Below are 20,467 nucleotides of genomic sequence, written 5' to 3'. Positions count from 1 at the left end.
TACAGACAGCAGTCAGGTGGACGTACAGACAGCAGACAGGTGGACGTACAGACAGCAGTCAGGTGGACATACAGACAGCAGACAGGTGGACATACAGACAGCAGTCAGGTGGACATACAGACAGCGGACAGGTGGACGTACAGACAGCAGACAGGTGGACGTACAGACAGCAGACAGGTGGACGTACAGACAGCAGTCAGGTGGACGTACAGACAGCAGACAGGTGGACGTACAGACAGCAGTCAGGTGGACATACAGACAGCAGACAGGTGGACATACAGACAGCAGACAGGTGGACGTACAGACAGCAGACAGGTGGACATACAGACAGCAGACACTGTATCACTCAGCTGGTCAGAGGACAGTGTGGGGAGAATCAAACCTCCTCCAGCTGTGATTGACAGTAATTGTCAGAGGCAGTGATCAGTGTTGAGTATCAGATCTCTGTGTGTGTGTGTGTGTGTGTGTGTGTGTGTGTGTGTGTGTGTGTGTGTGTGTGTGTGTGTGTGTGTGTGTGTAAACATGTCCGATCTGATCTCACACACTCTGATGCCATCTACTGTCACATGTGGAGAAGTGGAGCTCAGCTGGCTCAGAGTCTGATGCCCAGCAGCATTAATACTCTTCTTCATTATCACTTATCTGTGTTCCTCGTCTGTCACCCAACAGTCTGTTTCCTGATAAAGACTGAAACATCAATTCATGAATCAGTCAGTTTTTATTTACAGCCATTATCATACAGTAAATAAGTCGTAATGATTAGGCAGGAGACTGTAAGAGCTGTGTGGACAGACGGACGGACAGTGGATGGATGGATAGACAGACTAATGGATTGATGGGTGGCTGAATGGATGGATGAATGAACAGACAGACAGATGGATGGATGAATGAATGGTCTAATGGACAGACGGACTAATGGATGGATGGATGGATGGATGGATGGATGGATGGATGGATGGACAGACGGACTAATGGATGGATGGATGGACAGATGGACTAATGGATGGATGGACAGACAGACTGATGGATGGATGGATGGATGGATCGGTGGTCAAATGGACTTATGAATGGATGGATGGATGGACAGACAGACTGATGGATGGATGGATGGATGGATCGGTGGTCAAATCTGATGGATGGATGGATGGATGGATCGGTGGTCAAATGGACTTATGAATGGATGGATGGATGGACAAATGGACTTATGGATGGATGGATGGACAGATGGACTAATGATTGAGGGGTGGATGGATGGATGGATGGATGGATGGACAGACTAATGGATGGATGGATGGATGGATGGATGGATGGATGGTCAAATGGACTTATGGATGGATGGATGGATGGACAGACAGACAGACTAATGGATTGATGGATGGATGGATGGATGGATGGATGGTCAAATAGACTTATGGATGGATGGATGGATGGATGGATGGACAGACAGACAGACTAATGGATTGAGGGATGGATGGTCAAATGGACTTATGGATGAGGGATGGATGGATGGATGGATGGATGGACAGACTAATGGATGGATGGATGGATGGATGGTCAAATGGACTTATGGATGAGGGATGGATGGATGGACAGACTAATGGATTGAGGGATGGATGGTCAAATGGATTTATGGATGATGGATGGATGGATGGTCAGATGGACTTATGGATGAGGGATGGATGGATGGATGGACAGACTAATGGATGGATGGATGGATGGATGGTCAAATGGACTTATGGATGAGGGATGGATGGATGGATGGATGGACAGACTAATGGATTGAGGGATGGATGGTCAAACGGACTTATGGATGATGGATGGATGGATGGATGGATGGATGGTCAGATGGACAGACGGACTAATGGATGGATGGATGGACAGACGGACTAATGGATGGACGGACGGACGGATGGATGGACAGACGGACTAATGGATGGATGGATGGATGGATGGACAGACAGACTGATGGATGGATGGATGGATGGACAGACAGACTTATGGATGGATGGATGGATGGATGGACGGACAGACGGACTAATGGATTAAGGGATGGATGGTCAAATGGACTTATGGATGGATGGATGGATGGATGGAGGGATGGATTACCTTTGTGCAGGCAGAAAGTGGATGACTTACAGATGGATGGAGGTACAAATGAAGGGATGGATGGATGAATGGTCAGACGGATGAACGTGTGACCTTTGTGTAGACAGACAGTGACACTGAGCTCGTAGCCCGGTGAGACCGTCCTCCACATCCTGTCTCTCTCTCTGTATCAGTCTGGACTCGGTGCCGCCCCCAAACACTGTCAGTGGGCGGGGCTTCTCACCTTGACAGACAAACTCCTTCAGCCAATCAGGGTTAACTAATCACAGGGGAACATCTTCATCATCACCAACGGAGCCAGCTGATAAATCAAACAGCAGAAACGTTTTTACTCTGCGAGGTCACGCTCTCGTTCTTGATCTCCACCCAACACATTGTTGACACAACGACCAGAATAATATGTGCAGCTCCTCACAGGTTCACATACTAGTTTTTACATTTCACTTCTGCAGAGGTCGTTAATTTTCACACTGATTCTGCCCTGCAGCAGATCACTCATAATGTTCAGTCATATCTGTCTGTGTGTCCACATTGCTGTGTGTGTCAGTATTTTTGCTTTGAGTCTATGAATCAGTGTTTAGTGACTCTCCTATATGATCAGTGGTCTGCTGAGTGATGTGAGAACAGCGTGTAACAGCCTGCAGGCTCTGTACAGGAACAGGTCAGCTCAGGTCACATGTAGATCCTCAACACCGGCGCTACGGTGACTCTGCTGCCCTCATGTGGCGCTCTGTGCTCCTCACATGCTGATGTACACACAGCTCACACAGCTGAGGTGGAGCTGTGCTCTTCTTCACACATGGTGACTGATGGGTCTTTAGTATTATTGGTTATATTCAGACTGAAGTGAAGGTAAAGGTTTCTCCGCTGACACACATCCACACTAAACTGTGACGAGACAGTAACACTTTAATCTCTGAGCAGGATAATCCACCCTGAACCTGCAGCCACACAAACATGACACAGTTAATATTTAATAGCCACGAGTGCATTCTTTCTCATCAACGTAGTTTAAGGCCTCCGTGTAGGCGTAGCCAGGGCCCGTGGCACTCTGTTTACAGGATGTCTGTCTGTCTGTCTGCCTGTAACATCCATGTTACCGGATGGTCCTGGTGATCAACGGTTTCTGGTTGTCGAAGGATTTACCTGTCCACACATTCTGACCCTGACAAAAAGGCCACGTGGTCGCTCCTCCTCCAACACGAGCAGCAGGTCTGCTCTACAGCTGCGTCTGCGGGGCGTCATTAGAAAATGGTTCGTGCACACTATCATGCACTTATCGTCTCGTCACATGATCAGAGACTTGACACTGGATAACATCAACATTAGGGAATGAAAAATTCATTATTCCATCATCAAAAAAATTAACAATCAATTATCGATTAATTGATAAGCGAGTATTTCAAAAGAGAGAAAACAAAAGAGTGCAGTGCAGACTGTCGCCGCAAGAGAGCGCAGCTGCCCCAGTTTTGAGCTTCAACCCCCCAGGCCAAAGAGGAAGAATGGCGCGCATGCGCAGTTCACCCCTGGGTGTTTACAGCCGTTGCCAGCCAGAGTTACAGGCTTCAGTTTTCAGCAAAACCTCCGTCTTTCAATGGCGTAGTGTTTTCAGAGGCCTCAAGGGAAGCCGCCGAGGCTTTGGAGAGCGATGAGAGCCTCCGTCTGTTTATGATTTTTTGCCTGGCATAGGTCCGGCAGGGGGGTCTCATAGGCACGGCGGTTCGCCGGGCGGGGGGTCTCGTAGGCATTGTAGGGGAAATACTGAGACTATCGAGCAAAATTATTTGTGATTGATCAAAAGCCTTAACAATCAATCATCGATAATCGAAAATTGATGCCCATCCCTAATCAACATGAATATTACCTAACAATCATCACTGCGTATCTGTATATGACAAAAGATACCAAAGAAAATAAAAAAATATTTGTTTAATTTAACAATTTTAATTGTCGATTTGGCACAAACGTCCAAAGGTCAAAGGTCAAGGTCACTGTGACCTTCTTTGTCTCATTCTTATGAACGTGATATCATAAGAACACTTTGAGGGAATATTTCAAATGTGGCACAAACTGGTAAACGGACCTGCACTTGTACAGCACCTTTCTAGTCATTCACCCATTCACACACACGCACATTCATACACAGGTGATTGAGGCTACAATACAAGTTGCCACCTGCTTTTCTGTTTTTAACCATTCAACACTGAACGCATGGCCATCACAAATGTTTTAGTTATTTCAGTTTCTTGCTCAAGGATACCTCAACATGTGGACAGGAGGAGCCGGGGATTGAACCACTGATCTTCTAATTACTACCTTCTCAACCACGGCTGTCTGAAACATTGACTTGGACTCTGGGGTGGATTGATTAGATTTTGCTGGTCAAGGTCAAGGTCACTATGACCTTGCATCCATCTCATTCTTGTGAACGCAATATCTCAAAAACACTTTGAGGGAATTTCTTCAAATTCGGCACAAACATCTACTTGGACTCAGCGATGAACTGATTAGAATTTGATGGTCAAAGGTCAAGGTCACTGTGACCTTATAAACATGTTTTTGGCCATAACTCAAGGATTAATATGTGATTATGACAAAACTTGACACAAATGTCTAACAGGATAAAATAATTTAGTGATGACATTTTCTATCCAAAAGGTCAAAGGTCAGCTTCACTGTGACATCATCATGCCTGTCTTCACAGACATGGATATAAACTGTCAGAGACACTGGACTGGTTCCCTGAGGCACAAAACCACACTGCAGTAATTCTCGTCATATCTGACCTGACAGTCTTTTGTTGTTGCTGTTTTTATATTTCATCCTTTTCTTTTGCTCCCTCAGTCAGACCAAGGTTAGACTACTTATTCACAGTTTCAGCAAGGCTGCATAAACAGGATTTCATTATACATTTAAAATGTCCCGTGCATTGAACCCACCACAGCCTGGCAGAGAGGCATGAATCTGCCCTCACTGTTAATCTGCACGGTCGCTGTGAACTTGGGTCGTACATGAGGAACAAATAGCCGAAGAAACACCCATGAAATTTGTGGAGTACATTTTACCCTAAATTCCTCTCAGAGTACTGTAAGGAGTTTATAACAGCAGCTCTGCGTGAAAGCACACCGGCCTCTCTGTGATCGAACATGTAACTCAGGAGTGACGTCTGAAGTTTAAAGTTGAAGATGATTTGATTTATTTCTGTTTTCAGAACAGTCCGATTTCTCAGTCTTCATTTTCCTCAAAGTAGGTCACTGTTAGTCACAACGTTTCTGTCCTGTAATAAATTTGAACTAAAAAAAGTCTTGTTCATTAAACACTGAGGTCCTTTATCCTCCTCAGATACTGAGTTAAGGGTTTATTTGTCTGTCTTCCTACTGGGCTGAGAGATCTGGGTCAGAGGTCAGGAAATGGTTATCCACATGACATAAAGAAGTACTTATATAACTGATGAAATAAATACATAAACAATTACATTTATAATTTATTATTATTTGAATTCCTATAAATCTATGATATAACATTAATATATAATTATCATGCATATGTACTTGATTTATTTCATAATAGAAGAATATATACAAACTAACTAGACTCATTTTTAAGAAAAGAAATTAATAAACATACAAATGAAATACATATATAAAGATATAAATAAATAGGTAATTGATTAGGACATAGATACAGGTGTTTTTGTTTAAAATTTTTGGCAGACAATCATTTTTCCCTCAAGATGAATTTTGATAATCCAGTATTTTAATGTGTCCAACACTTAAGTTTATAATTAAATGCCTGTAAAACTAATGACACTCTTGTCAGCCTCAGTTGGACGTTGTGTTTAAGTAGCAAGTAGTCTCGCTCACCAGACCTTTCTCAAGAAAAGAAAGGTCTGGCTGCGCCGACTCTCACTTTAAGATTGGAGAAAAAAATGCCCCAGCTTTTTTTATTTCTTTCAACCAATCACAATCGTTCTGGGCGGTGCCACAGCAACAGTGCGCTTGCAAAAATGTTGCTGGGGGGAAACAGGTTTTGGTGTAACACGCCCACAGAAATATCACCTACAGGACGCGAACCATGGCAGAAAAATGGCTACATCCCCGCAAGATCAAACACCGCAAAAGTTAGTAAACTCAGACTAAGTAGCGAGTGTTAGCATGCTAACACGCTAAACTAAGATGGTGACCACTGTTACACATTATACCTGCAAAATACCAGCATGTTAGCAGCCTCACAGACCCTCTAACAGCTGTAGAGTCGTGTTCTTGTGGCACCCGTCCCAGATTTTACTTGACACAACTTATGTACATAACTTAACATAAAGCAACGTGGACATTTGGTTTCCCATGGGCCACAAACAGCGATCTCCTGGGTCAAAGTCCTGTGTTTGTTTGACCATCATCCCTGCAGCACTCTATGCTACTTCATGGATGTATGAAGAGATACAGTGTTGGAGGCGGGGCCCGGTTCATTTCTACAGAAGCTGTTAAGTGGCGCGTGACGCCATGATGGTTTAACCGCTGTGTAGAAGATAACCTGGATGATCAGCGCTGGTTCCGCACTGTGGGGCCAATAGAGCAAACACACTGGAGACTTTTGCCAGCTGAACTCGCTACTTCTGGTTTAACCCTCCGCTAACTGCCATGGGTATTAAAGGATTTAGTCATGCATGCAGCTCTCCTAGACTTTTATAATGTTATCAGACCCAATGGATCAAATCCAGAAATGAGAAACGAGGGGATGTGACGTTAAAAAAACAATTATCTACTGATTTACAGACGTCTCTTTCCCATGTAGTCTATGGGAAAAGTCTTTTGCAACCCTCACATGACGACGCCACATCACATGTAATTACACTGTTTGCCCACTACGAGAATCAGCTTCAAACCCAGCACAGCTCCAGTGGTTCTGCACTACATCACCTGACTGCCTCTTTTGCTCCTGTCATAATTACTACAGCCACTAGAGGTCGCCTAACAATAAAGGTAGATACAGTAGGTAGAGTAGGGCCTTAATACCTCCAACCTGTGCTCCTAATGACACCTGACAATGGCCATTTAATGTGCTGATAACATTCAAACTGGGTGCTTGTGCTCAGGGATTATAATCAGGAACACTGGGAAATGTGTGAAAGAACACATAAATCAACACAGGTCATATGATTTTAGTTTCATGATGCTGCTCCACAATGAAAAACTTTTCTGTCTTTATTTCCTCCAAAGTGTTCAATTCAAATTCAGGTTTTAAATGTCAAAAATGAATCATTTTTATTTTCTGCAGCATAAATACCAAACATTGGCTGGCTGTCTCCTCAGCTGTCAGGGTTTCCTGTTTTTCTGTTTTATATCCGTCAGACGCAGCTCCTCTGTATGTACATGTCATATTTACACACTGAGGTATAACGTGATATAATTGAGTCCATTTAATATCTAACATTTTACTGAACAAATGTCACCGTGTCTCTGACTCTGTCTCTGACTCTGTCTCTGACTCTGTCTCTGTCTCTCTCTGTCCCTCCAGCTCTCTTTTGCTTCCACTGATGTCCCGCCCACCGTGCTCCTCCCAGCCAATCGCTGCGCAGATCCTCAGATGGCTGTCTGTTGAAGGGCCCGCCGGCGAATGCTGAGCAGGCTGGCGAGGTCGAGGTCCGCCTCATTGTCCTGTGACTGGCTGCTGGATGGGACTGAGGCTACATGGAGCCAATGTCCAACAAGCAGGATAGCAACTCATCAGAGGGAGACGAGAAAGGGTGAGACGGACTCTGTGTGTGTGTGTGTGTGTGTGTGTGTGTGTGTGTGTGTGTGTGTGTGTGTGCAGGCATGTGTGCGTGCGTGTGTGCATGTCCATCTTTGATGTAAACATGAAAGGAAAGCAGAGATTAACAGTGGATTTGACAAAAGTGACGGGTGAAAGAATCTCTGCAAGCGTGGACGGATGAATGATGGATTGATGGATGGATGATGGATGATGGAGGGTACAGTCAGTAAATTTAATGTCTTTTATGAAGTGGTAAAAGAGTCACGCTGCCATCTGTGCTCTCTGCATTACAGCACGTGCAGTCACACACACACACACACACAGACACATCCTGCTGTCACTGTCTCATTAAATAAATTCACAGAGACTTCAGTTCTTCAGCAGCTCTGAACTCTCTGAAGTCTCTGTGAATTTATTTAAGACAAACACTGAGTTAAACCCATTGTTTCCCCTCCACAGTGTCAAAGAGGAAGGAGCCTCAAAGTGTTTGTTTAATACATGGACAAAATCATTGTGAAAAAATTAACAAACGTCCAACTGCTCAGGGCGCCTGTCTGCTTATCACCCTTTCAATGGCAGTGATGATGTCACTGCCTTCTCACCTTTCAGCCAATCACATGCCCTCAGACAAGCTCAACAACTGCTACCAGATTTAACCAGTTAGCTTCTGTTAGCTTCTGTTAGCTCGAGAAACAACACTGTTAAAGTTATTCTAAAGTCCAGTTCAGACCAAAGATTCACAACGAGATGAAACCGTTTCAGAACGTCACTGAGAAAAGTGTCAGCGGTTACTGATACACCGTCTCATGGTGGTCACTTCCTGTCAACGTTACAGATCAGAAGCGCAGAGAGTTGTTGACTAGAGATGATGCGCCGTCTCATGGTGGTGAAGCTTTTTACAGTGTTACAGAACAGAGCGTTGACAGTAGTTGTTTGTTCCAACTCGTCTAGTTTCATAATGACTCCAGAGTGAATCTTTGTTTAGCTGTTATCAAGATGATCTAAAAACTGTAGAGGAACCACCAATCACAGAGCTCCCCAACATGTCCTTTAGTCTCATTCTACCAACACACAAAATTCCATTCTCAAATTTAACATTTTATAGTTTATTAAAATGTTCCATAAATCTTTTGCTTTTTGAAATCCACATAAACCACTCTCATCAACATAAATTACATCCACTGTGCAGCACTCATTCAAAACCGCTGCAACTTTTCTCAACAACGTCCTAAAACGGTTTCGTCTCATTGTGAATCTTTGGTCTGACCTGGGCTTAAAACTCTATTTTCTTAAATGGAGTCTGGCACAGTGCTCACGCCACTGAAGCGCACTGGGAGCAAACTTCAAGGACAACGATGACGGCAAAACAGCATTACTGATCTGTTTTAACTGAATATTCTCTGGTCGGGCTGAGAACACAAACTGACAGAGTTAGAATTTCCCCTGACTGACCTTTCACCTGCACCACCGTCAGGCCAAACCAAACAACATGAACATTTCAGCAGAGAGACAGGTATTGATTTTAGCATAGTTTAGTATACTTTAGTATAGCCATCGCCATGGTAACCCTCGTGCAGGTAGTGTATAGAAGTAATATCTACCTGGGGAGGCTCTGAGGTCTGACTGTGTGCCAAGTGATCAGGTGGTGTGTATGTAGATGTGTAGATGTGTGTGTGTGTGTGTGTGTGTATGTGTGTGTGTGGATTAGTGCAGTGCAGGGAGCTGGATTAGGAGCAGCGGGGGCAGATGGAGCCACAGAAAGCAGAGGACAGCTCAGGACGCAGCTCGCTGTGTGACATCGACAGGGGATTGTTGCTTTGTTTTTGTGCGCATGTGCGTATGTGTGTGTGTGTGTGTGTGTGTGTGTGTGTTTCTCGCAGTGTCATTGAGCATGCACGTGTTCTTGTGAGCGCTGCCTCATGCCCTGACCCCTCCCCTCTGTGATGTCTGAGTCACAGACGCACACACATTCACGCGCTCAGAGATGTTGATGCAAACCTTCACATAGCCCCGAGTACAGGATGCTGAAATAGAAGTCGGGGTGTGTGTGTGTGTGTGTGTGTGTGTGTGTGTGTGTGTGTGTGTGTCAGCACTGACTGCAGTGTGAAGCTGCTGATTATTTCAGGAGACAGTTGGCTTTCACCTTTGTAATTCAATTAACATCTAAACAGAAGAGCAGTAGCTGTGTGAGGTGCTGTCAGAGACTTGGTTTTATGCTGCACTGAGACGGTTGTATTTTTGGAAAGTATCATATTTATCAGTAGGTTTTAGGGCTGAAACGAATACTATGAAACTTCTGTCATTGCTGTGGTAACTGCCAGATGTGTGGGCTTGAGTCACATGACTTGAACTCAAGTCACAAATTTGATGACTTTAAGTGCAATTTATATTGCGTTGAATTTATGCCGTACCTACACTGTAGCCTGACGTGCACCTCCCCAGAAATGTAACTACACGTCGCAGTGACGCAGACCTCCTGTCTGTCTCTGTAAGCTGAAACCATTTCCCTCAGTGGAAACAAAGCGTTGATTTACTTTAATGTCACAGATAAGAAACAATAAAGTGTGAAGACAATAAAGCCTCCACTAAAATAGACCCTTTTACTGTTAGTAAACAGTGTGAGGTTTGTTGGTGGGCGGGGCTTAGCTGGAGGCGAAACAGTCCTCCACAGACATTAGCTAGCGCTAGCTAACAAGTTGTGTTGTCTTGTTTTAGACAATGGAGGAAGATGATGTGAGTGGTGCGTTCAGAAACACATTGTGAGTGTGGGAGCGCACTCTGACACAAACTGGAGCGTTGATAAATTGGGAGCGCTGTCTGAATGTAGCGTTGGGTTATCCAGAGCAGCGCACTCTCAGAGTGGCAGAGCGCACTCTGGACACTCTGTCTGTGGAGACGGAGCAGCAGAGCGCCGAGCGGAGTGAATGTGTGATTAACTTAACCGTTGGTTCATTCATGTAGAAATATAACGCTCCGTTTCTTCCACCAACAGGGCTCTCATTTTAGTGTAGAGCGTCAGACTGAATTTACCAACGCACCATGTCAGGTCACTCACTCTCCGGGACCGCCAGTGTTACTTGAATAAGTAAACACTGACCAACGGGACCAGACTGGCCGACCCGTATGCTCTCACTCAGTGGATGGATGATGTCACAGGAAGCCAATCTTACAAAGGAGGACCACACTTGTTTGTTTTGCTATGGAAGCTAACGTTAGCTAATGTGCTAAAAAGTTAGCGTTCCAGAGAAATCCAATATTCCTCTTAATCCCTCCCCAGTTTCTGATGAGGTGGACATGATAACCCTTAATACACATAACCTTATTCATCCCTACAACAGGAAATACTTTTTCCCTAACCTGATATGAAGTGTGCGCTGCACATGTGAGCATTTTTGATGATGGCCTCCGTCCAGTCCTTTGGTCTTATCACATTTAACCATAGTTGTCTTTGTTTTTGTTGACGGGCAGTGGCGGCTGGTTTTGAGCCATGACTCCTTCTATTCTGGCTCCCAATAACACAACAAGACAAACACATTTTAACACTCCTATGGAGCCTCCAGCCCTGTGGGGGAGAGGCAGCTGCACCTCCAGCTGATAACATGATGTCATCGTGATGCCGGTCCTAAAAGGGTCTATCAATGATAGACTATCATGGAGCCGTAACGTTACCTTTGTTAAATGTTGCTGTTGTCCCTGGCATCATATGAGCAGAGGAAATCTCCGCTAGCTGCTAGGCTAATTTATATGATGCAAAATGCTATAGGCTTGTGCTAATAACATTAGCATGTTGTATTTGTATGTTTTGTCTGTGAATGCTGCGAGTTATAGTGAAGCTGATTTGTGTAGTTGTGTTTGAAATTGTCTCTGTTAAGCCATGTTTAATGTGTGTTTAATGTGAGTTTTGAATCAACTAAACTTTACAGCACACAGAAAAAGTATAAATGCTCACAACAGCTAGCCTACACACAAACATGAATCCACCTAAAAGGTTTTGGTATCTGCTAACATGTGTACACAGTCTCCAGACTATTTAACAGGCACTTTGAAATAAACTTGATGACATGAAAGTGAGGACTGGTTTGACTGCAGCACACGGCGTGTTGCTCTGAGCACTTCTGATGTTCCTGCCTCTCAGATCACACAGTAGCTGATTTCATCACCGTTAAATACAGAAAAACACATTATTCTCCTGGGTGCTTTTGCTGGAAATGAGTATTGATGGTGGCAGCAGCTCAGTGCTGTGCTGCTCACAAACTGCTTTAGGCAGGCAGACGTCCACATGAGGGATATCACAGCCGTGGAAACATTGCATTATTCTCTTCAGCTTGTTTTTTATACATTCCTGGAGTATAAAAGTCACCTGATGTCAATTGCAGATGATGAATGTCTGCAGGCGATGTATATTTCCTCACAAAGTGCTGACTCCACCAGGAACAGCACGGCTCTGTAGGTCAAATCAACAGCCAGGCTTTTTCCACTCCTTCTCAAAGAGCCATTCTTCCTGTCGTATTGAGGCCTTGTCCTCAGGTAACCCCTCTGTAGTTGTACACACAGTTTATTAGCTTAAGCAGCACAAGCAAACACAACAACAGCTGTGTTTTAATTCACAAGCCTCTTGGCCGTTTGACCTGCGAGTGTGTGGCGCAGGAACATAATGAAGCAGTGAAGGGTTTTTATAGGAAGGCGTGAATAAATCTGCGTTAAATGTTTCCTGATGTTTACCGTGGTGTGATTCAAGACAGAAGGTGTTTGTGTCACTATTGTTTCTGATTTTTTTTAAAGCAGATTTGTTGTGGCGATCGGGAACAGCTTCAGAATACCACAAGTGTTTACTTTAATGCAATAAGCTGTTTAACATAACTGTGCACAAACACTTTGTTCTGAAAGTCTTTACATCGTGTTGTTTCTGTCCTCATCTGCTGCAGCAGCCTTTCAAAATAAAAGTGCTAGGATATGGTGAATGTCCACCTGAGGCTGGCTCCAAGAGCGAGTCAGTCCCCACAGACCTCAGTGTTAACACATAAACGTGTGTGATTTATCCTGGCTTCATATGAGCAGAGGAAAAGTCTGTTAGCTGCTAGGCTAGTTTATACAATGTAAAATGTCATAGGTTTGTGCTAATAACATTAGCATGTTGTATTTGTTTGGAAAACGTGTTTGGCAAAAGACAATTGTTTTGTTGGTGAACCTTGTGAGCTGTAATGGAGTTGAATTTTTTCTGCCTTCATGCTGGTGATAGCCGAGGCCGGACGCATTTTGTTTTCAGATTGTCCGTCCCGACAGACAGATGGACGTACATCCATGTTTTCACAGGCATGGATGGAAACTCTCAGAGAAACCTGCAGTTCCTCTAATGGCCACTAGAGGCTGGCTCCAAGAGCGAGTCAGTCCCCACAGACCCCCATGTTAAAACTTTACAGCAGAAATAAACATGTTTACAGCCTGGTACAAAAAACAGTTTTGGTCTCTATCTATTAAAACATTAATGACAGGGGGATGAATTTTTGTACAACTTTTATTAAGCCTTAAAGTTATGCATATTTAAGGGCGGGGCCACTTGAGTGGCAGGCTGTCTGGGAGGCGTCGTCAAAGTCAATGAGTCAGATCGACCCCGTGTTCCTCGACAGCTCTAACTTCTTGTCCAAATAAAGGTCACCTCTGGCTCCAAATATGGCGACGGCTGTAATGGCGAACAAGAGGCTTTAAAATGAGATCCACAAACTAGTGGGTGACGGCACGGTAGCTACGTCCATTATTTTATACGGTCTATGGTTTGGTCTAGCGATGTTCCGATCCGATCCTCGGTTCGGGTATTGGCGCCGATCACGTTATTTTTAGAAAATTGGAATCGTTAATAAAAGATCGGAGGAATCAAAACAACAACAATGGCCAGGTTTTTCATCTACGTTGTTCACTGTTGCCTCCACTTTCCAATGTATAAAGTGTGGCGATCCTGTATATTTTCTAAATATATTTTTTTTATAAGACAGTCAGCTGATGGCTTGCTCACCTCCAGACATTGAGGTACCTCCAGACACACCCACCAGTGCTATCGGCCAGTGGGATGGCTCGATCAGCTGAGCCCAGGTAGACTGGCCCCTACATTATGCCGCTCCTGGCAGTATGGCGAGAGTCGCTGGCGAGTGAGAAATGAGCCAGAAGTCCTCTGCGTATTCAGCCTACCACGGCATTTTACACCGCTCAAAGTCCGCAAAATAGGTGCGCTTCCTCGTGGATTATCATCCATCCGGCCACCGGCCTCAACTCAGAGATTCCGCCATGGATATCAAGGGATTCTACGGAGCCTCCACGCCCGAAACAACGCCGGAGCGTTACGGCATTCACACACGGTCCCGTGAGTTGGCAAAAGCCGGGGGTTACTTTCCGTTTCATTATTCCTTATTTGGAACCTTTGGGCCGGGTTGATTTATTGTTTTGAGACTGAACTGAGTCAGAGCCAACAGTGGGTTTTCTTTACCTCCTTGGTTGCGGGAAAACTTGGGGTGGAGTTTTCTTTTGTTTAGCGAACTGTGTGGATTGAACTGAATTGAACTGTGAACTGTGAACTGTGTGTTATTTGGAAATCTCGGAGTGGAGTTTTTTGTTTGAACTGGATTGAACTGACTGAACGGAGCGGAACATTTCTTTTCTTTGGTGGAAAAAATATATACTTTCTTGAAACTGATTACTGCTGTATTTGTATTTTTGAAAATTGAGTATAATTTTTTTTGTTCTACAGAAACCAGGTAAAAACAATTTAATTTTGGTGTTGAGGGACCTGTTTTATGGGTTTTATGGTTTCTTTGTTGGGTTTGACTGAGTAAAAGAAAAATATTTGTTTCATGTGTCAAACCGCTAAAAAATATAGGCCTATTTTGTTTACTGAAGACAAGAAGAAGATATGGACTTGGTTTACATTTTGTGCTGCTGAAACACCGATAAGCTTTTTCAATACTATTTAAATAAATAAAAAAAACCTTATGGGACAACTTGCATGCATTCTTTTTTTTTTCTTTCTTAATGCTTTGCAAAGTATCGGATTGGACTCGGTATTGGACTCGGTTTCAAAATAAAGGACTCGGTATCGGATCGGATGCAAAAAAATCAGATCGGGACATCCCTAGTTTGGTCATGTGTGTATGTGTAAATGTGTGTATCTGTCTGTCCACTGCTAATCTCACAAACTACTGGACCCATCAGCCTAATATTTTGTGTGCACGTTTTTGACTGTATGATCAAGGACCTCTTGTGGTTGTGTGATTGTTGACGTTGTTTATTCCGTCACTGACAGCGGCCGGCAGAGGCTGCAAGTTTTTTCGGAAACCAGCTCAACTATAAACAACAGGATTTATTGTTTGTTACAGGCCACATTCTGGCCTTTGTCGTGATTAAAAAAACTGACACCCATGGAGTTTGGTCTCATTTTGAACTGGAGCGCCCTTCCAACACCACTGAGCACTGAAACCGATTCTCTCCACTGGCTTGAGTCGCACCAAGATGTGCAAAGTGCCAGCACGCCGCTCAGTGAGCTTACGTTAGCGCTGCACTGTGAGTGCTGAACATAACGGTGAGCGCAGTTCGAATTGCTTTGTGCCTGAACGTGCATCAATTCCAAATCAGACATGTTACAACTAGTCTGACTCCCCGGATGTAGACTGTGGCTGTGAACCTGCCATTAGGTGGCTGATTTTGGCTGGCATTCTCCCTTCTTCTTATCAGTGTTAGTGGTGTGGACGCAGCTGATGAGGTTTGATGGGTAGAGGGGCAGGATACCGAGAAGGAAGTGGGTACGATGTGTTCCACTGGCTTTTTGGCAGACAGGTGAGTTTCCTGTAAACGGCCACAAAAAAGAGGTGGATATACCCTCGACTGCTCCACTGGCTACGAGCTTTATTTTTACAATCCATGATTCAAACACTGAATGTCTCATCCGTCTGTTGTGGACGTCCTGGATGGAGTAAAGTCTCCACTGGCCCTCTGAAGGCGTTCGTGGTTTCGGTCTGTGATACCGTTGCTATCATGATGCTCTCAGCTTCCTCACAGCTGCGTCATCTCCACCACAGTTCCTGAGCACAGATCCAGTGACACATTCTCAGTCCTGTGCACACTGAACTGAACGACGCTGCCTTTCTCTTTCTGTTAATGGAGGAATGCTGGCCTGTAATCCCCCACCACCTGCTCCGTCTTACTGATGTAAAGGGAGAGGTTATCTGGCCGGCACCACTGCGACGGATCTCTTTACGTCTGCCCTACACGCTGACCTGCCGCCGCTGGAGATCAAGACAGCAACTGTTGGTGTGATGGTAAGCTCCATGGTGGCGCTGTCGGCGTGCGTGGCCTCGCTCTCATTCATAACTTCCAGCAGAGGACACAGACGCAAACGGAACAAAAAAATTTACTGTTGATTTAAACAGTGCACAGGCTCTCATGTGATGGATAACTGTCACACTAAAATGAAATTACATCCTGGTATTTAATTTAATGAGGACAGATCCGGCCTGCAGCCATGACGCAGGGGTTAGCTTGGATGCCGTGTGTTAATTGCGAGTCAGTGTCAGTGGGTCTGCAAGTCTGAAAATGTGAAAGATCTGGAGGTATGGAGTCAGAAAGAATCGATCCTACCAGACCTCAGTAGGTGCTGCTGATCTCTGCTGCTACATTAGCTGCCGTTAACCATCTGCAGTTGAGTTGTATTGTGGGTAATGTCAGCGCCAGATTTTGATGACGCGTCTGGTTCCACTGCATTGATTTTGACACCTTTGTATCTCACCAACAACACTACAGAAAGGTACATGCACACAACCGCCGCCTGGTCACTGACCTTTCGACGACTTAGGAGTGAGACTGCGTTGTATAAACTGACAGTGTGATTCGCTGCCAGGCGATGTTATAAAACTTTGTTGTCTGACGCCAAAATCAGTGGCAAAGCGGCGGTATTTAATGAGTTGGGGAATGAGAGCGGGCTACAGTGGCGAGTATGACTTGACTCTGTTGATGTGGAAATGTACACGATGCTAAATTCACCCTCTGAGCCATTACGGTTCAGGTAAGTCTGAGCCCCTTTGATGTTTACACACAGCCTTTGTGACCGACCTGCTTCTTTATTTTCAGCCTCTGGCTATTATTGGAACACTTTGATTTGATCACTCAGAGGATCTCAGGGTGCGTACGGCGCTGCATGGCGTGCCTGCTCCTGTTCATTCAGCAACGCAGTTCTGAGTCCAGCTGTAGCTGTGGCCTTCACTGTAAATGCTGATGATCATATACGGAGGAAAAAGAGATCATTGTGTGCTCTGAATCGACTGACGGATACCAAGCATCCCCGTGTCCTCATAAGACTCCACTCAGCTGCACTGGGGAGGCTGCACCAGCCTGATGTTACGTAATCGAGTTAGCATTAAAGCTTAAGTGAGTTTGGATGTAGAGATGCTGCGTTGTTTTGGGGTTTTTTTCTCCTGGAGATGAAATGAGGAGAGGAAAACAGGAGGAGTAAAGACGAGAAGGTGACAGACCTGAGATAAAAATAATGACAGGTGACAGAAACAGAGGGAGGAGAACAGAGAGGGAGGAGAACAGAGAGGGATAAAGTTAGAACAGAGGTAACAGAAATACAGAAGAGCAAAGGCAGGAAGTGATAAAGAGGAGAGAGGTTGTAGACATGAAAAGGTGGATTGTGATGACAGCGAGCGTGTCATCAGGGGATAAACCACACACACACACACAGTCAGACGGGGTGAGCAGGGGAGGCTGGGCGAGGAGGGAGAGAGAGAGAGAGGGAGGGAGATAAACAGAGTAGCCCTTCCTCCCAGCAGTCAGTCTGAGGCAGAGCCACTGTTGCCTCAGATCGCCCAGCTGACAGCAGCAGCTCGAGGCTCCGCTCCGCTCCACTGTATTGCACTGGGATGGACTTGAGCGCTCGGGTCACTGGGAGGTCGGTTCAGCGTGGCGGTGGTCGGGGATTTAAGGACTTCCTCTTCGAGGTTTACAGATCAACGAAAGCTGCTGTTACTCAGACCTCATCAGGAGTGGAGCTCTGAGCAAACAGAGATTGGATGTTGAACTGACTCCACCTGCAGCAGGAACAGCTGTTGGGCTCTCGTCTTCTCACACTCCTGCAGATTTAACAACATGCATATTTTACAGCCGTACTGCATCAACAGGTCAGTGTGTGTGTGTGTGTGTGTGAGAGAGAGTGAATATCTCTTGCATGTGGGTGTGTGCTGCATGTTTACAGCAGATAAAGTAGGAAACGTGTGTGTGTGGAGTTAAGAAAGGCTGGCCTCTGTGTCTGTTTGTACACTGAGTTCAGAACAGTCGAGATAAAATTAGATTTCCCAGCGATGATAGCATTAAAGCAGTTTAATCTAATAACATGTCTGGAATAAAGCGTGCCTCTTAAAGAACTTCTTGCTTCAGTAATTAGTGCGGAAACTCCCTCAGTGAAGTACATGATGTTCATTCTGGTGAGATATGTAAACATGAGCGTGGTGTCAGAGGAGGAGGAGGATCTGAGGTCTGACAATCAGCTGATGGAAATCTGTGTTTCTTCTTTTTTTATTTTGTGTGCTTGTTTTCGGTGTGTGGGAGCTGATGTCAGGTGCATGTTAGAGATTTTGTAAACTGTGCAGTCTTAAAGGGACAGTTCACCTCAGGCTGCACCTGTCGTCACTTTGTTCTTCATATATATCTAACGACTGATTTATCCTTCACTCCAAAGATATTTTTTAACTCTCAGTTAATTTATCCCCCTTAAAACTTATAACAATAATCATAATAAATGTATTTATATCACACTTCTCCAAGCAGATGTTACAAAGTTGTTTACAGGACAATAAAACAGTTCAATGAAGCAAGAAAACGCGAGATATCTGTAAACAGTAAAGTGGTAAAAAGTAGGAGTCGACAGATATCGTCCTGGACGATTATTGGGGCCGATATTATGTATTTTTAGGGTTATCGATATCAGTGATTTTTTTTTTTTTTTTTTTTTCATTTTATTTTTCAGATTTTGTATTTATGATTATTGTGTATTTATTTATTTTGTTTGTCTGTTTTTATTTAGCTGGCACATTCTTCAGCTTCGTGACGTATTTATTTATTTTTAACTTATTTATTTTCCTATTTATTGAAAGATCTAAAATTTTGTTCTGTATTCTGAGTTTTCATCCTGCCTCTGGTGTCTTTTTTACTCATGATAGCGTCTCATGATAGCTAAACATGCACCAGCGCTCCTGGACGCGCCGCCCCACAGCACTTCACGCCACGTCCGATTTCCAGCCTCGCCGTCCCCACAGTGAAATGCATTTTCCCCCCACTCGCTCTCTGCTTGTACACACCAGCTTCTGTAACAGCTCTTCTTCTCCGCTCCTGTGGCAGCTCGACTCCTCTGCTCACCATGGACGTGTAAAGAGAACTCTGTAGCTGTTGCTGTGTGTCATGTGTGATGAAGAACGGATGAGGAGAGACTCAGTGTTGAGGTCGAGAAATATCCCGTCAGTATAAAGACAACGGCTTCTTGTTGCATGATCCTGTATATATTGATGTAAAATAAAAACGATACTAGCGAGAACATTCATTCCTTTTGCACTGAGAGGCCAAGGCTTCTGTCTTCCCCGTCGTTACATCATGACCTTACATAACCTGACCTTATGTGCCATGCAAACGAGGTATTTACCATAATTACATCGGTATCTTCCCACAGTGGCCGCTGGAGATTGTTTGTGTAAATCCATCTAAATTAAGAACCGTAACAGCTTTAAGATCCATTGTTGTTGCAGCAGAAAGCTAAAGCCTCTGTCATGTCATGATCTTATATTACTTTACCTTCGTGTGGTTGAAATTTAGTGTTTTGCTGGAATTACACTGGAATTTCCCCACAGATTTCCCTGTAATGGCCGCAGGAGATCATTGTTAGCATAATCCTGTATATATAGTGCTCTAAATTAAAACCTATAATAGCGACAGCATTTATTCTTCTTGCAGCAGAAAGCTACGGTTTCTGTCTTTCATGTCATCATGTTGTTCGTAAAAAACCTGTAAACATTTTCTAGTGTTGCTTGAGAGAAGGTCTGTGTCTGCTCTGACTCTGAAATAAATTCTTTCACGTGGTGTTTCTGCATAAACCGACACCAAACCTCAGATTTTTTACCAGCTAGCCACCGTCCAGTAAATTTGAGTAATTATCTGGTGTTGTGGATACGCTGTCAGCTCTGTCACCAGCTCCATAAAGTGACATTTATTGAATTAATAAAGGCAGAAATGATAAAGTGGGCGTCTGACGGTGATCAGAGAGCAGAGCAGACAGTTTCCCACCGTGTTACCGCCGGACCATGTGCACAGCAATAAAATAAATAAGCCTGCTCGACCGTGAAGAGCAGCGAGAACAGAGACAGAGACGTCAGAGGATTTTTCTTTTTTTGGTTGGGTTGGAAGAAGAAAGTGGATTTGACAGCCAGAGAGAGGAACAGAGGGAGGAAGGGGAAGAAGGGAGGAGAACGCTGTTACCTAATACTGCTGATGGAAGTTTAGGGAGGAGAGGAGAGAGGGATGTTTCAGAGGGAAGAGGAAAGTTGAAGGACTGGACAGAAAGAAATGAGGAGTAGGCAAC

The 20,467-nt window shown here is 44.4% G+C and overlaps 2 protein-coding genes across 6 annotated transcripts in view; one reads left to right on the top strand and one right to left on the bottom strand.

Moving 5' to 3' along the window:
* Positions 1-20,467, bottom strand: part of LOC126405581 (dual specificity protein phosphatase 3-like) — a 608,181-nt gene that overhangs the window by 539,562 nt on the left and 48,152 nt on the right. The gene's annotated exons all lie outside the window — the stretch shown is intronic.
* The window catches only part of LOC126405564 (thyroid hormone receptor alpha), a 163,343-nt gene that overhangs the window by 114,869 nt on the left and 28,007 nt on the right, over positions 1-20,467 (top strand). For 3 of the 5 annotated variants that reach the window (XM_050069365.1, XM_050069363.1, XM_050069364.1), the window contains one exon: positions 7,624-7,852. In XM_050069365.1, the coding sequence (XP_049925322.1) occupies positions 7,797-7,852 (56 nt within the window). In that variant the 5' untranslated portion in view covers positions 7,624-7,796. Of the gene's footprint in view, positions 1-7,623; positions 7,853-17,672; positions 18,021-20,467 lie in introns of those variants that run through there. The other 2 variants (XM_050069367.1, XM_050069366.1) reach the window with 1 other exon arrangement.

The sequence above is a fragment of the Epinephelus moara genome, chromosome 18 (assembly GCF_006386435.1).
Source record: "Epinephelus moara isolate mb chromosome 18, YSFRI_EMoa_1.0, whole genome shotgun sequence".
Lineage (NCBI taxonomy): Eukaryota > Metazoa > Chordata > Actinopteri > Perciformes > Serranidae > Epinephelus > Epinephelus moara.
Note: the sequence above shows the minus strand (reverse complement) of the source record. Positions and strands in the feature narration are given on the sequence as shown.